At 37.7% G+C, this 16,166-nt stretch overlaps 1 protein-coding gene and 1 pseudogene across 10 annotated transcripts in view; one reads left to right on the top strand and one right to left on the bottom strand.

The window, feature by feature from the left end:
- Positions 1-16,166, top strand: part of CSPP1 (centrosome and spindle pole associated protein 1) — a 110,048-nt gene that overhangs the window by 65,307 nt on the left and 28,575 nt on the right. For all 10 annotated transcript variants that reach the window (XM_056110420.1, XM_056110415.1, XM_056110434.1 and 7 more), the window contains 2 exons: positions 1,092-1,239; positions 13,335-13,487. In XM_056110420.1, coding sequence (XP_055966395.1) covers positions 1,092-1,239; positions 13,335-13,487 — 301 coding nt within the window. The remainder of the gene's footprint in view (positions 1-1,091; positions 1,240-13,334; positions 13,488-16,166) is intronic.
- Positions 224-355, bottom strand: LOC130023313 (uncharacterized; annotated as a pseudogene).

The raw sequence follows: 16,166 nt of genomic DNA, 5'->3' as shown, positions 1-16,166 counted from the left end.
GCTACTATTACAGACAGCCAAAGGGAGAAAATTTTAAGCCAGGAAATGAAATTGGTAGTGAGCATATCTCAAAAGAATATCTTAGGAAGTATTATAATTTATGTATATGATAATTTATTTAGCCTTGCTATAAGTTGCCTAAAGTTTTCAGGTATATGCTTATGATTTTAAAAGTAACTTTTAAAATATATTTTGTTCCTTGTCTTTTTATAATTCTTTAAAGAAAAAACTTTGTGCTTATAGTTAAGAATGTATTTGTTTTGTATACTTTTATAAACCGTATGCGTGTTGCAGGCCGAAGCCTCTTCCATCCTTGTCAAGGGGAGTGCTAACCTTCTCTCCTTTCATACAACACTGGAGTGATAGCACAGAGGGCTGGAGTGATAGCACAGCGGTAGGGCGTTTGCCTTACAAGCGGCCAACATGGCCGACCCGAGTTTGATTCCTCCGCCCCTCTCGGAGAGCCCGGCAAGCTACCGAGAGTATTCGATATGCCAGACACAGTAACAACAAAGTCTCCAATGGAGACGTTACTGGGCCCGCTCGAGCAAATCGACGATCAACGGGAGGGCCTTTATCTTATCTTTATCTTTACTTTTATAAAGTTGTGTTTAAAGTAATCCAGAATTCCTCCAAAGAGCTTTATGCCTTCAATCTGAATTTGGGAATGTAGTTTGCTCAGTATAAAGTAGATCTGGTGAGGAATGGGGAATAGATTGTGACAGGCTAGATCCCATGAAAGGATAGTTGAAAAAGGAAAATAAGAAGATGCTATTATTGATCCTCATAGAACTGGTAATATGGGGAGGCAGTGACTCAGGTAGCAGTTGAGGATGGTAGAAGCGGGGAAGAGTTGTGTTAGTCTAAAGTGACATGAGTTACTGGAAAAAGCTATAGTGGTATGGTGTATGTTACATATTTCTCTCATCAAAATGTTGTAAAATAAGTATTACATATGTATTTGTGAGTTTCTACGTGTGAGGCCCTGAGTTTGATCCCCATAGATAATGAGCAAACAAACACAGTTATTAAAAATTACCTTTGTGTTAAAGTATTTGCCAGCATTTTTGAGTGTTTCTTCTGTTGTTAAGATTAGGGAAAGAGAAGAAAGGAGAAAGAGAGAGCGTGAAGAAAAAGAAGAATATGAAGCTAAATTAGAAGCTGAAATGAGAAGTTATAACCCCTGGGGAAAAGGTGGAGGTGGTGCTCCTATTAGGGATGCAAAAGGAAATCTGTTAAGTATGTTATGTCTATTTATTTGTTGCTTTAAAAATAGACTAAAATTTCAAACATTGTTAAAAAGCATGATTGAAATAAGTGGGAACCAGATTTTGATAATAAATACATTAAGTTATAAAGCTTTTCTTTAGAATTCTATTCAACAAGCATCATAGGTATTTAGTTTGATTACAGTTTTTCTGTCTTCTCTGGTGATAATAAGTCAACTTTAGGAGAAATCTTATATGTTCTCTTTGGCAAGGTTTTATGCAAACTAAAAGTTGAACAGATTATCTCTAGCAACAACTGGTAATACCTATTTCAGTTGTTTATACCTTATAGTTTATTACTTAGACTCATTGGTGCTGGGGACCACAAGGTTCCCATCCAGTGGTGCTGGCTGGGGGTGGACATGCAGTGTAGAATATAAGACTCAGGGTCTATCACATGCAAAGCACTTACTTTAGATTTGTGAGCTCGTAAAAATTGAATAACTTTGTGTTAACCCAGGCTTTTTTTCTGTGGGGCCACGCCCAGAAATGCTCAGGAGTTGTGTTTCATTTGTGGTGTGTATCTCTACAGTGAAAATACTACTTTGAAAAATAAAAACCCAATCTCAGAAATTTTATGGCAGATGCTAGAGTGATTTATTGTTTTAATTGTGTTCTTTTGCTCGAGCGGGCCCAGTAACGTCTCCATTGGAGACTTTGTTGTTACTGTGTCTGGCATACCGAATACTCTCGGTAGCTTGCCGGGCTCTCCGAGAGGGGCGGAGGAATCGAACTCGGGTCGGCCATGTTGGCCGCTTGTAAGGCGAAAGCCCTACCCGCTGTGCTATCCCCCCTGGCGCCGTGTAATCCCATCAACGGCCAAGACTCAGAGACTACAAAATGCAGCTCCCGGAACCGCGCGGCCGCATTTGCGGCCGCGCGACATCTTATCAAATCATCTTTTTATGATATCTCATTATCTCATTCCTACTCTGGACAAACTTGCAGGCTATCGAATATAGCCTGCCCACAGGGCAGAGGCTGGCAAACTCCCCGTGGTGCACCAAATATGCCAAATACCAGTAACAATGATGGGTCTCATTCTCCTAAATAGCCTTGAATATAATCTCAGGGCTAGGATGAAAGAGACGTTACTGGGGCCTGCTCGAGCCAATCGACGAATAACAGGATGATGAAATGAAATGAAATGAAAATTGTGTTCTTTGGAAATGTTTGATATAACACCTTGAAAGGGAATGTTTATGCTTCCTATTATATATAAGGATGATCTCAATATTTTAACGAAGAGTAAATGTAGAGGTGGTAAATTTTTGAAAATTGTAGATAGGAAATGAAAGAATAATAGGATCCCACAAAAATAAAAGTTTTTAATTTTCATATTTTTAATTATTATAAAGATAATATAGTAATAAAGTTAAAAGATATATTAAATACTGAGTTATTAGAGTTTTGATGGACTATGCCTTTAACTCTTTAAAAGGATGGGTTTTTGTTTTATTTTTGACATCTTAGTTTTAATTTTTCAATTGACATTTTTATTGAATTAACATTAATTTTTTTGTTTTAAACACAGTATATAAGTTTCAGGCAGATAATATCATATTTGACATTTGTATATACTCAATTTTATTCCCCACCAAAAGTCTGCATTCACCTTTGATCCTTTTCACCCACCCTTAAGTTCCCTTCCTCTTTGGTAACCACCAGTCTATTCTTTGTAACTGTAAAGTAAGTAAGTAAAGTAAAGGCCCTCCCGTTGTTCATCGATTTTGCTTGAGCGGGCCCAGTAACGTCTCCATTGGAGATTTTGTTGTTACTGTGTTTGGCATATCAAATACATCACGGGTGGCTTGCCAGGCTCTGCCGTGCGGGCGAGATACTCTCGTTAGCTTGCCGGGCTCTCCGAGAGGGACGGAGGAATCGAACTCGGGTTGGCCATGTTGGCTGCATGCAAGGCAAACACCCTACCGCTGTGCTATCGCTCCAGCCCTTTGTACTGAGAGTTTATATTTATTGTATTTATTTTCTTTCTTGGGGGAGATGGGGTTCATAGTAGGCAGTGTTTGAGGACTACTCCTGCAGTGTTCTCCTGACCCACATGGTGCTAGGGATTGAATCCTGATTTCTTCTTTGCTTTACATGTGCTTCAGTGCTTGAACTATCTCCCTGGCTCTGCTTTGTGTCTTTTATCTGCTATCTAGAGGTAAAATCACATAGTGTTTGTCTATATGGTTTATTTTACGTAGGGTAATACCTTCGAGATTGATTCAAGTTTTAATAAATGACAAGATTCAATGTTTTTTTCCCCCCCCCAAGTGGCTGAGTTAGTATCCACTGTGAACATATGATACAACTTACCTTAAGCCTATGGGCAATAAACCTTAGGTTATTTTTATATTTTGACTTTCATAATACTGCAGTGAACATCAGGGTTAATATACCTTTTTGAGCTAGTGATTGATTATCAAGATGACATTTTTGTTTTTGTTTTGGGGCTGTGTTCAGGGATTACTCCTGGCTCTGTGCTCAGGGATCACTCCTAGTGGTGCTTACCTGCTGTACTATCTCCTTGGCCCCATTAAAAAGTTTTAAATAAAAATAAATTTATTTTAATTACAGATTTTCTGCCTTCTCTGATGATAAGTCTATTGCAGAGGAAAGTTCAAATGTTAGGATTTGTTCTTTTCCTATGTTTATCACATGATTTCCTCATAGTTTTGAAAGACAGGTTTTATATTCTGATTTATAGATGAGGTAATTTTAGATACTACATTTCTTTTGTTTTGTTATGGGGCCACAGCAGGTACTGCTCAGGGGTTACTCCTGATTCTTTGTGTAGGGATCACTCCTGGTGGTGTCCAGGGTAAAATATGAAGTGCCAGGGATTGAACCGGGATCAGCCATGTGCAAACCAAGACCCTAGTTGTACTAATAGACCCTAGTTGTACCATTGCTCCAGCCCCACATTTCTTATTTTAAGTTAAATGTATCTTGTAAGTATTTTAGAAGAACACTGTAGCACTGTCATCCCATTGTTCATTGATTTCCTTGAGCAGGCACCAGTAATATCTTCATTGTAAGATGTATTACTGTTTTTGGCATATTGAATACACCATGGGGAGCTTGCCAAGCTCTGCTGTGCGGATGGGATACTCTAAGTAGCTTGCCGGGCTCTCCGAGAGGGATGGAGGAATCGAACCCGGGTCGACCGCATGCAAGGCAAACGCCCTACCTTGCTGTACTGTCACTTCAGCCCTAGAGGAACACTAGTTTTTCATATATAGATAGAACTATACTATATCCTTTTTAAGTGTTATTCAGGTATTTAGTTAAAAGAGCTAGACCAAACAACCCAATTTTTCAAAGTCTTAATTTAAATCCTAAGAGTATTAAAGCATAATATTGTTAAATTTTTTTAAAAACTTTTAACTTCATGTATTTTCATTTCTCTTTTTTTAAAATTTTATTTTTATAAGGTTATTCACATTAATTGATTACATTCACTATTTCAACACCAATTTCACCACCTTTACATCTTTTGACCATCATTATTTTGAATTTTCCCATCACCATTCAAGGCTACCTGCCAGGAGCAGATGTTTGATAATTTATTTTCTATTGCTTATTATGAATATCATGAAAACATAATATTTCTTAATGCTATTTGAATTTCTCTCTTGAGGAACTCAGAAGCCTTGGCCTTTCTCATTGTATCATCCTTATGTTCTGTTTTCTTTCATTTCTTATTAGCTCTGCAGGCAAGGGGTAGGGAATCCATTTGAAATTTGTTTGGAGACTAGCCTTGAACTGGAAGTTTTATCTTTATGCCGTTTTTCAAATAACATGCTTGGAGTCTAGGACATTTATGCCTAGGAGAAAGACATGAAATTGATACATAAGTAGCCAATCTTTTCTATAATAAATTTAAATTTAGAATTGATAGAAACATACACAGTTAACACAGAGGAGTTTTATGACTTTGGGGAACACTGGAAATAATAGTTTTCTAGAATTTTCCCATGCGCCTTTAGGATTATTTCCAGTTTAAACAATACAGTTATTGTGTTCTGCATACATTTAATTGGTGAAAGTTGATAGGATAAGGTATAGGTTATTGAATAAAAGTACTGTTTTATAATTATTTGACTTAATCACAATGGAAAATGTTTTCTGAAATTTTTGTTTGTGTTTGGGCCATATCTGGTCATGCTTAGGACTTACTCCTGGCCCCATGCTTAGGACCTACGTTTCGTGTTTAGGGATTGCTTGGGGAACCATATGTGTTGTTGGGGATTGAATTAGGGTCAGTTGCCTGCAAGGCAAGCATCTTATCTGCTGTGCTATCTCTAAACCCCTTTGCTGAGATTTTTATTTTCAGTGATAATGATTAGTTTGCTTATTTAACGTCATGTCATGAAATAGGTGTACTATTTTTTATCAAATACAGTGAAGCCCTTTTATTTTTTTCCTGGTGAAGCTGTTATTTTTTAAATGTTTTCAAAGCAGTAAGTTAATCACTTAAAGACAGTAAGTCTGTATATGGTTATATTTTAAAGAGGGAGGAACATTTTTTATGTTGTATTTGAAATATGTAATGAAGATCAATGCTTTGCTTCATGTTATGACAAAAGCCATTTAATCCTTATTGACTGACTAATTTGATTGTGGTCTTTTGTAGTAATTCTTACATCTCTGATCTTTTATTGCAAAGTAATTAAAGAAATTGAATTTTCAACTTTATCTTAGTTCTCTAAGGGGAAGCTCTCTTTAGAAGCTTAGTGATGAGATGTCAAGATCTGTTATCCCTACAATTATAACAAAGCATCAATCCTTTAAAGGTAAATCCTTAAAGGTACCAGTATTTTCATTTATATTACACTAAAAAATCTTTTTGGGGGTCCAGGGAGAGTACAACCGATAGGGTTCTTGGCCTTGCGCACACTGGACCTAGCTTTAATCCCCAGCACCTCATATGCTCCACTGAACCCATTACTCAGTCATGAGTGATCCCTGAGCATAGAGCCAAGAGTAAGTCCTGAGCATTGCTGTATAATGCCTCCCTACAAGATAATGATCTGTTTCTTTTCTCAGTATTTTTTGGGTGTACCTGTATTGAAATTTAGTACGTTAGACCTGTGAGGGTTTTTTTCTATAACAAAGCTATGTTCCCATTCTCAGTTCATTATTCATTCTATATTGAGTTCCCATACAATAATTAATTATTTTTTATTGTCTTTCAGTGGGTTGGTGGACAAGCAAACTGGTAGTTCCATGCAAGAGTGCTATTCTGTAAAAAATAATAATAAGATAATGGTACATGTAATTGGAATTACATGTATTACAAAGGAACTAGCTCCCCATGGCATATTCGATATGCCAAAAACAGTAACAACAAGTCTCTCAATGGAGACGTTACTGGTGCCTGCTCGAGCAAATGGATGAACAGCGGGAAGACAGTGCTACAGTGCATTGCTACAAAGGAACTGTGATTTATGTATTTATATATGGATAGGAAAGACCTGTATTACAACGGAACTGTGCTGAGTGAAAGAAATCGTCAGTAAAACTTAATATACATTTTTGTTTGTTTTTGTTTTTGTTTTTGAGCCACATCTTGCAATACTTAGTCGTTACCGTGGTGCTGTACTCAGGAATCTCCTGGTGGTGCTAGGGGGTCATGTGGGATGCTGAGGATAGAATCCAGGTCTGTTGCGGGCAAGCACCTTACCTGTTGTACTGTCTCGCTAGTCCTTATTTTCATTTGTATTACACTTAAAAAATCTTTTTTGAGGGGCCAGAGAGAGTGCAGTGAGTAGGGCTCTTGCCTTATGTGTCAAGATACTAAAAGACACTTCACCAGTAAGAAAAAAAAAACCAGCAAACTTAAAAGCTTGGAAAAGTATTGCATATTTCTAATTTTTTAATAGTAAGATTAAATATTTTCTCCCATGTATATGATTAATTTTTATTCACTGTATTTTATTTTTCCAACTTAGATTTATATCTACTTTTTTTATTTTTTGAGATACAAAAAATTTGCTCTTTTTAGTATGTTGTTCAGTGCACTGGAATGTTAGTATTAATTTCTGGGTCTAATATTTTCTCTTAGTATATATTTTTCTGAGATTTACATGTTATTTACAATTATTATTTTTTAAAAAATTATTGAATAGTATTTTATTGTGTGGAGTTACCAATTTTCCATCCATTTGCCAGTTATTGGACTTAAGATCGTATATAATTAATCTAGTGAGGATCTATTTTCATTTCTCTTGGGTAGATGCTAACATTAGGAAAGCAGGGGTATATTTATAGTAAGTATTTATGGTAAAGAATGCCTGACCTTTTTCCATAGTGACTATTCCCTTTTGCATTCCCACCAGAGATTGCCCTGAATCCTCATCAATACTTGAAACAGTTCAACTTTAAAATTATAGCTATTCTATTAAACATGCAGTTATTCTTGTTTAAAAACATAGCTTGTTTTAAAATAGCTTAAGATTTATAAAAGAGTTTTCAAAGAGTCGAAGAGATAATACATTGGGTGGGGTGCTTGCCTTACATGCGACTAACACCTGTTCAATCCCTGGCATCCCATATGGTTCTTAAAGCACCTCCAGGAGTGGTCCCTGAGTGCAAAGCCAGTAGTAAGGCCTGAACACTGCCAGATATGCCCCCTAAACTGAAACAAAAAACAAAATAAAAAAAACCCAAAGAGTTTGCCAAGGTATAAAAAGTATCTTTCACCTACTTCTGTTAATATTTTCATCTCACATAATCTTGACACAGTGATCAAAACTCGGAATTAGAATCAGTACACACAAGCTATAACTTTTAGGATTTCATCAGGTGTTTTAAAAATTTAAATTTTAATTTTGAGTCACCAATATAATGCAATACTATTTTTTTCCCTTTTTTGGTTTTGAGCCACACATAGATGTACTTTATATTGGCTCAGGGATCACTCCTGGTAGGGTTTGGGGCGTGATAAGAGATGCTGGGGATCAAACCCGGGTCAGCAGAATGGAAGGCAAGCACTTTTTCCACTATACTATCTAGTTTGTTTATTTATTTATTTATTGCTTTTTGGGTCACCCCCGGCAATGCACAGGGGATGCTCCTGACTCTGCATCAGGAGTTACTCCTGGCAGAGCTCAGGGGACCATATAGGATGCTGGGAATCGAACCCGGGTAGGCCGTGTACAAGGCAAATTTCCTACCCATTGTGCTGTTGCTCCAGCCCCCAGCTAATTTATTATTATTATTATTATTATTTGCTTTTTGGGTCATACGCGGTGATGCACAGGGGTTGCTCCTGGCTCTGCAGTCAGGAATTAACCCTGGTGGTGCTCAGGGGACCATATGGGATGCTGGGAATCGAACCCGGGTCGGCCGCATATTAGGCAAACATCCTACCCGCTGTGGTATTGCTCCAGCCCCCCAGCTCAGTTTTTTAAAAGTTAATTTCTACCTTCATGGTATTAACGGTCACGGTCCTCCCATTGTTCATCGATTTGCTCGAGCGGGCCCAGTAACGTCTCCATCGTGAGACTTGTTGTTACTGTGTTTGGCATATTGAATGCATCACGGGTAGCTTGCCAGGCTTTGCCATGCGGGCGAGATACTCTCGGCAGCTTGCCGGGCTCTCCGAGAGGGGCGGAGGAATCGAACTCGGGTCAGCCATGTTGGCTGCGTGCAAGGCAAACGCCCTACTGCTGTGCTATCGCTCTAGCCCTTTCATGGTATTATGATTTGAAAAATTATTTGACAATAATTTATATTTTTATGTTAGTAAGAGCCCTTGGGCTGGAGCAATAGCACAGCGGTAGGGTGTTTGCCTTGCACGCAGCCAACATGGCCGACCCGAGTTCGATTCCTCCGCCCCTCTCGGAGAGCCTGGCAAGCTACCGAGAGTATCTCGCCCCCACGGCAGAGCCTGGCAAGCTACCCGTGATGTATTCGATATGCCAAACACAGTAACAACAAAGTCTCCAATGGAGACGTTATTGGACCCACTTGAGCAAATTGATGAACAATGGGAGGACAGTGACAGTGAAGGGCCCTTAAATTGTGCCCCGGCATATGATATGTTTTGGAGAATGTACCATTGTATACTGGAGAAGGTTGTGTATTTGGCTTTTTGCAGATGGAAAATCCTGTACCTGAACACCCACCAGGGTCACCGCCCCATGGGGCCACAGCCTGGATCCCCTCTCAGCAGGGTCACAGTTCTGTTCACAGCAGCTTTTGCGATCCAAAAGGATTTGCAGCTACAGTAGACTAGAACTGAAGTAGCACTGTCTTCTCGTTGTTCATCGATTTGCTCGAGTGGGCACCAGTAGCGTCTCCGTTGGAGGACTTGTTACTGTTTTTGGCTTATCAAATACGCCATGGGGAGCTTGTCAGGCTCTGCCATGCGGGCAGGATACTCTCAGTAGCTTGCTGGGCTCTCCGAGAGGGACATAGGAATCTAACCCAAGTCAGCCGTGTGCAAGGCAAATGCCTTACACGCTGTGTTATCTCTCTAGCCCAGAACTGAAGTACTGAAAGAAAAGCAAGTCCAACTAAATACCCTCTGCTATGCAAAGTTATCACTCAGATTTGAGGGAATGATAAATATATTGTTACATTGCTGGCATCCCATATGGCACTGCCACAAGCACTGTGAAGAGTGATTCCTGAGTGCAGAGCAAGGAGTAACCCCTGTACATTGCCAGGTGTGACCCAAATACTAAATAAAAAAACCCTCAAGCAAGCAATAGCTGAGTGCATTTGTTTGATGTAACCCATTTCTGCAAGGACTTCTTAAAAAGCTAAGGTAAAAATGGTGAAAACCAGCAAAATCCTCAGAAAAATTTGCAAAAGATTTCTGTACATGTGTATTAATCTTCTAGTTCCTTATCTAAGATTCTTATTTTCTTATTGATATTCTGTCTGGCTGTAGTGTGTCAAGGTGTTTCCTCGGGTCTATTACCAATTGCTTTATAAACTTTGCTGCATCTTCATTTGATCAGAGATATATCCTGATGATATTTTAATCCCTTAGCCAGTGTGTAATGCCCATCCCTATCTCATTACTTTCTTTTACTTGATTTGGTCTGACAGTGGTATGCCTCTTTTTTAGTCTTCTCACTCACCTGTATGAATTTTTCATCTTTGAGCTATAGTTTATCATGAGAAGTCAAGTGTGCCTTGCTAGCTGCAGAAGGTTGTTCCCTGGTCTGTCCAGCACTCTGCCCCACAGAAACAGACAGGGAGTGATTAGTTGATTGAGAAATCATTTTTCCTACCAAAAACAATATGAAATTTTGATTGTTGAGTCTTACTCTTTTCTCCCTCTGAAGTTTTTTGGGTCCTCAATCTTTTGTTGATCTGACTTTGGGAGCACCATGAAGGGTGCTTAAGCTTTAGCCTTTTCACTGTCTCTTAGCTTCAGATCTTAATCATATATTAATTTCCTTTCATATAAATACATTAACTATTCTAATTGAGAGAACTGAATGTAGTCAACACTAGTCATTTATTAGCGATTTTGAACTTTATTAATGTTTATTTAATCACAGGTATTTATCTCTTAATATATGCTTTGCTTAGATGACTATAAAAAAAAAGCATCCTGCTATTATTCACTAGGTTGATTAAAGAGGTCTGGGTCTGATTTAGAAGGAGTCAGCCTGATATACTGAACTCGTATAGTGAAAAGAATACATATGGGGGCTGGAGCAATAGTGTAGTGGGTGGGGAGTTTACCTTGTGTGTGGTCAAGGCTGGTTCGATCCATGGCATTCCATACGGTTCCCCAATCCTGGAGTAACTTCTGAGTGCAGTCAGGTGTGCCCAAAACCAAAAGGGAAAAAAAGAATGCCACATATATTATTCATAATGATTTCTTGATGATACAGCTGATCTTTTAACTATCTTGGTGACTTGAATGTCTTAGATACAGATTCACCTTTTAAACATTTTTGTTTCATTTTTGTAAATTTTCAGGGACCACAAATAATACTTTTTTATATTTGCATTCCTTGGTTTTGAACCTAAATTTTCACAAATGCAAAACATGTGCTATGCTGCAGAGCTACAGTTGCAACCCCACGTTAATTATTTGTGATGATGGTGGTTTTGGGGAATTGGAGTTGCACATATAAGTAAGTAGTAAAGGCCCTCCCGTTGATCATCGATTGCTCGAGCGGGCCCAGTAACATCTCCATGGGAGACTTTGTTGTTACTGTGTTTGGCATATCGAATTCGTCACGGGGAGCTTGCCAGGCTCTGCCGTGCGGGCGAGATACTCTCGGTAGCTTGCCGGGCTCTCCGAGAGGGGCGGAGGAATCAAACTCGAGTCGGCCATGTTGGCTGCTTGCAAGGCAAACGCCCTACCGTCACTCGATAGCACGTATGTGGTGCTTAAACTTTCCTGTTTTTTTTCTGCTCTTTGGGGAGAGTACTTTTTTAGGTGCTCTTAGCCAAGGCTTGGACTTGATAATTTTCTTGTAATCAACTTTCCGCCTATGATTTCTGTTCCTTCTCTTTTTTTCTTAATTAATTTTATTCTCATTCCTCCTTTAAACATACTTAGTTTACTTATATTCTTAAAATCAAATAAGCAAAAAAAAAATTCTGGACCTTGATATATACTTCTTGCAATACCTTAATATAAATCATATTCAAAAAGAGCCTCTGCTTATCATTGGTATTTCTTACCACCCTCTTATGATTTATTTACATTTCTTAGTGAGACTCGAACTCTGGGGGATGAAACATTGTACAGAAGTTATTTGCATACAGTTGACCCCAGTTCTATTCTCAGCACCTCATATGTTTCCCTGTGCATCATTGCTAGAATAGAGCCAGGAATAGACTTGAACACCACTGGCTGTGGCCTAAGCCACCCCCCTCCTCACCACCATCACCACCATCACCACCACCACCACACACACACACACACACACACACACACACACAAGATTTCTTGTGCCTATTTGATGCTGTCTTTTTGTAAATAACTGAAATCCCAATTTATGTTCCTTTTTTTTTTTTATGGTGTCAAGGTCCTCACATATGCAAGGCAGATGCTCTACCACTGAACTACATGCCTGATCATTTTCCTAGAGAAATGCTTTTTTTTTTTGGCTAGAGCTTTTGAGTTCTACAGTCAGTTCTCTTATTAAGATTGCCTAACTCATTAACCCAACTCTATTTAGATTTAAAATTTTGCATATATATGTTTTTATTGCTGTATAAGAATTTTCCCAAAACACAAGGTTTTAAAATAAAAGATATTCATTTTCATGTACTTCTTTAAATAAGTAATTTATAAGTAGTTTATTTTGAGGTCGTGTCTCAGAGTCTCCCATATGGATGCTGTAGCAGGATGTCAGTCAGAACTACACCCTTCAGAAGGCTTGACTGGGATGACTTGAATGGAGTCCCCAATCTCAGACAAACCTTTAGATGATTATTTCCAATAGGTTCCCTCACACAGGTTAGGAGTCTTCAGTCTTACTATGCAGGCCTTCCCTTAAGACATCCTTAAGGATGTGGTAGCTTTCTTCAGAATGATCTGATAGATCAAGTAGCATGGAAATCATATTGTCTTTTATGAAGTAACCTTGAAGTCATATGCCACTCTTTTGTAGTATTCTGTTTGTAAGTGAATTATTAATTCTGGCCCATAGAATGTGATTGAGTTCCATCTTTTAAAATAAGATTGTCAAAGAATTTGTGGGTGTATTTTAAAATTCTCTTTATGATTATATTATTACATAAGAAGCATTAATAATTTAAGTAAATTCCACTATTTTGTATTAAAGACATTCTGAGGTTTGTAGTAAGAAGTAATAATGTGGTTTTCAGGGTTTTTGAAGTGTATTTACTTAAGTTCGCTAGTAATTTTAGGTTATGATATAAGCTTATTTTAAAATAATCTTTCCGGTTTTGATAGTTTTATATTCATTTTTGGGCACAAGCTATCATTGAATTATTCTGATGTTTTGAATTATCCTGTTATTTTTCTGATTCTCTAACCTCAATAAGATGTGTGTTAAAAATGTTTAATTGTGGAAAAGTATTTATTGAAATATATGGCTTATCTTTCCCTCTCAGCTGATTTGAATAGGATGCACAGACAAAATATAGATGCCTACCATAACCCAGATGCAAGAATATATGAAGATAAAAGGGCTGTTGTATCTCTAGACAAAAATTTAGCCACTTCAAATGCTGAAAACCTAGAAGATTCTGCAAATAAAAACTCAGGTTTTTAAATCATATTTTATTTTTTGTTTACATTCCTAAATTTGTTCATTAACATTTCTATTCTAACAAGGTTCTTATTTTGATTTTGAGAATTTTCTTACTGAGAAAATGGTGCATTTCAGTTACATGTCAGAAAGCATGACAAAGTATTAATGTTTACAATGTCTTCGCTTCATATGTATTTTTAAAAATAATAGGTAGATACAGTTTGCTTCTTAGAACTAAATATTCTCAACTTTGTAATTTGCTTTTAGATTCTTGAGCCATTGCTAACATTTTTATTTTGATAGTGGGAATCCAATTTTAGAACATCTAAATGATTTTTACTTATACACAGTTTGCATTTTGTATATGTGGTCTGCATGTTATGAAATCAGTATATATGGACTTGTCATTATACAATGCAATCAGTTTTTTTCTTGTTTTGTAACTGTTTGTTCTATCTTGCAAAACCTCAATATGCAAGAAATGGAGTAATTGAAATTTTCTTTGATGTATTATTATCCTTCCCTTTCTTAAATCTTTAATATTAAACATACTTTATATTAATTCATATATATTGAAATTTATCAAATATTTTAATAACTTGCTAGAAAAAGTTTTATTAGGTATATATGAAAATGTTACATATTTAAAAATTAAAATTTAAAGGTCTCCCACCTGTACTATATTTTGGTGCCTATAATATCACTTATTTACTACAAATTCTGCTTTTTACTTTTAGATTAGGAAAGAATTTTCTATTCCTAACTGATCTGTCTCTCTTTTGGGGGTGAGGATTAATTGGTCCCACCTGCTGGTTCTCAGGGGGCTATTCCTGGCATTGTTCTCAGGAGTGAACTCTGGCAGTGCTCAGGGACCATTTGTGGTGCCAGGACTCAAACTGGGGTTGGCCATATGCAAGGCAAGTGCCTTTCCCCTGTTTTATCTCCCTGCCCTTGATTATTGTCTTTTAAAAATTATTTTTAAAAACCTTTTTAAATTTTTTATGAATTAACTAGCCAAAGGGTGCTAGAATTACAAGCCTTGAATCTTTTTTTTTTTCCTTTTTTGGAGCATTGGGGGTGTTGGGACACACCCAGAGGTGCTCAGGGCCTTTTTCTTGCTCAGCCCTCAGGGATCACTCCTGGCAGTACTCAGGGGACCATATGTGAGGCCTGGGCTAGAATCAGTGTCAGACAAATACAAGGCAAATGCTTTAATCACAGTCCCTAGCCTTGTAACTTTTTTTTTTTTTTTTTGGCTTTTGGGTCACACCCGGTGATGCACAGGGGTAACTCCTTCTCTGCGCTCAGGAATTACCCTTGGTGGTGCTCAGGGGACCATAGGGGATGCTGGGAATTGAACCCGGGTCGGCCGCATGCAAGGCAAACGCCTTACCCACTGTGCTATTGCTCCAGTCCTGCCTTGTAACTTTTAAGCCTTTGATGATAGCACTAATCTTTGAAACCTTCTGAGCATTTCAGGGGTGAGCACTTTAGAGTGTTGTATGTTGTCATACCTATTCAGATTCAGCTCATAAAAGTTCATCTCTAAATCCTGTAGAGTCTACAGCCTTACCACCCTGAACGCGTCCAATCTCATCTAAATACTGTAGCTGCTTATTTTGATTCAGAATAGATTGTTTTACCTAGTGGATCCAGTTTTGATTTTTGAAGCTGTTAAATTGGATCTTTTGATTTTGATAAAATTGTTAATTTGACTCTGTGAGTTTGTAATAACTCTTTATGTATCAAAATACCTCTGATTGGCTTGAGAGGTAGTACAATGGGTAGGGCATTTGGCCATCCCAAGTTGAATCTGTAATACCCTGTATGGTTCCCCAAGCCATGTCAAGGAGTGATTCCTGAGTACGAAGCCAGGAGTAAGCTAAGCACTACAGAGAATGGCTCAAAGCAAAATCAAACAAAATGCTTCCTTTTAATGCTGCTTAGAGGGAATTTTGGCTTTGACTTTTCTCTTCATTTGCTTTAGTAGTCAAAATTAAGATTTCAGTGCAACCTCTTCTATTACCTTTCTTTCTGCACCTAGTATTGTTTGTAATTCTCTCTCAGCCTAAGGTTAGTTGCTCTAGCTTAGTAGTAAAAAATTACAAATTTAGCTCTGCTTATCCATCAAAATCACTGAGAAAATATGTTTTTCCTAACACGCTTGCCACGATTTCCCAGGAAAGAGAACATTAAATGTGCACAGCAGAATGTCTGTAGTATTTCTGTAAGCCACTGGGCTTTGATGCTGGTGTTGGGGTGAGAGTACTATAGTTTAAGATATAGTAAAATCATAGCATGTTGAACTTTTTTCCTATGAATTGAAATTTCTTAAGTTATTTCAATTCTCTAATGATTATCTTAAAAACAGTTTTTCCAAAATGCAAGAAACTATGTAAACCTGCCATTTTATATATGTATAAAAATTTCATTTATATATATATGTAGAAATGTGTATATTTATACACGTGTGCACACACATAAGTGGGATTTAATAACCTTAAGACCTTAGAGAACTCAACTATATCTGAAAACTGAATGCTATCACCTGGGCTTACAGTTCATATCTATTTCCTTTAAACAGATCAATTTTTTTCCCCTTTCTTTTGGTTTTGGAGTCACACCTGGCAGTGCTCAGGGCTTACTCCTGGCTCTGTGCTCAGGGGTCACTCCTGGCATGCTCGGGATCAGG

The sequence above is a fragment of the Sorex fumeus genome, unplaced genomic scaffold, assembly GCF_029834395.1.
Source record: "Sorex fumeus unplaced genomic scaffold, SorFum_2.1 ptg000002l, whole genome shotgun sequence".
Taxonomy (NCBI): domain Eukaryota; kingdom Metazoa; phylum Chordata; class Mammalia; order Eulipotyphla; family Soricidae; genus Sorex; species Sorex fumeus.
Note: the sequence above shows the minus strand (reverse complement) of the source record. Positions and strands in the feature narration are given on the sequence as shown.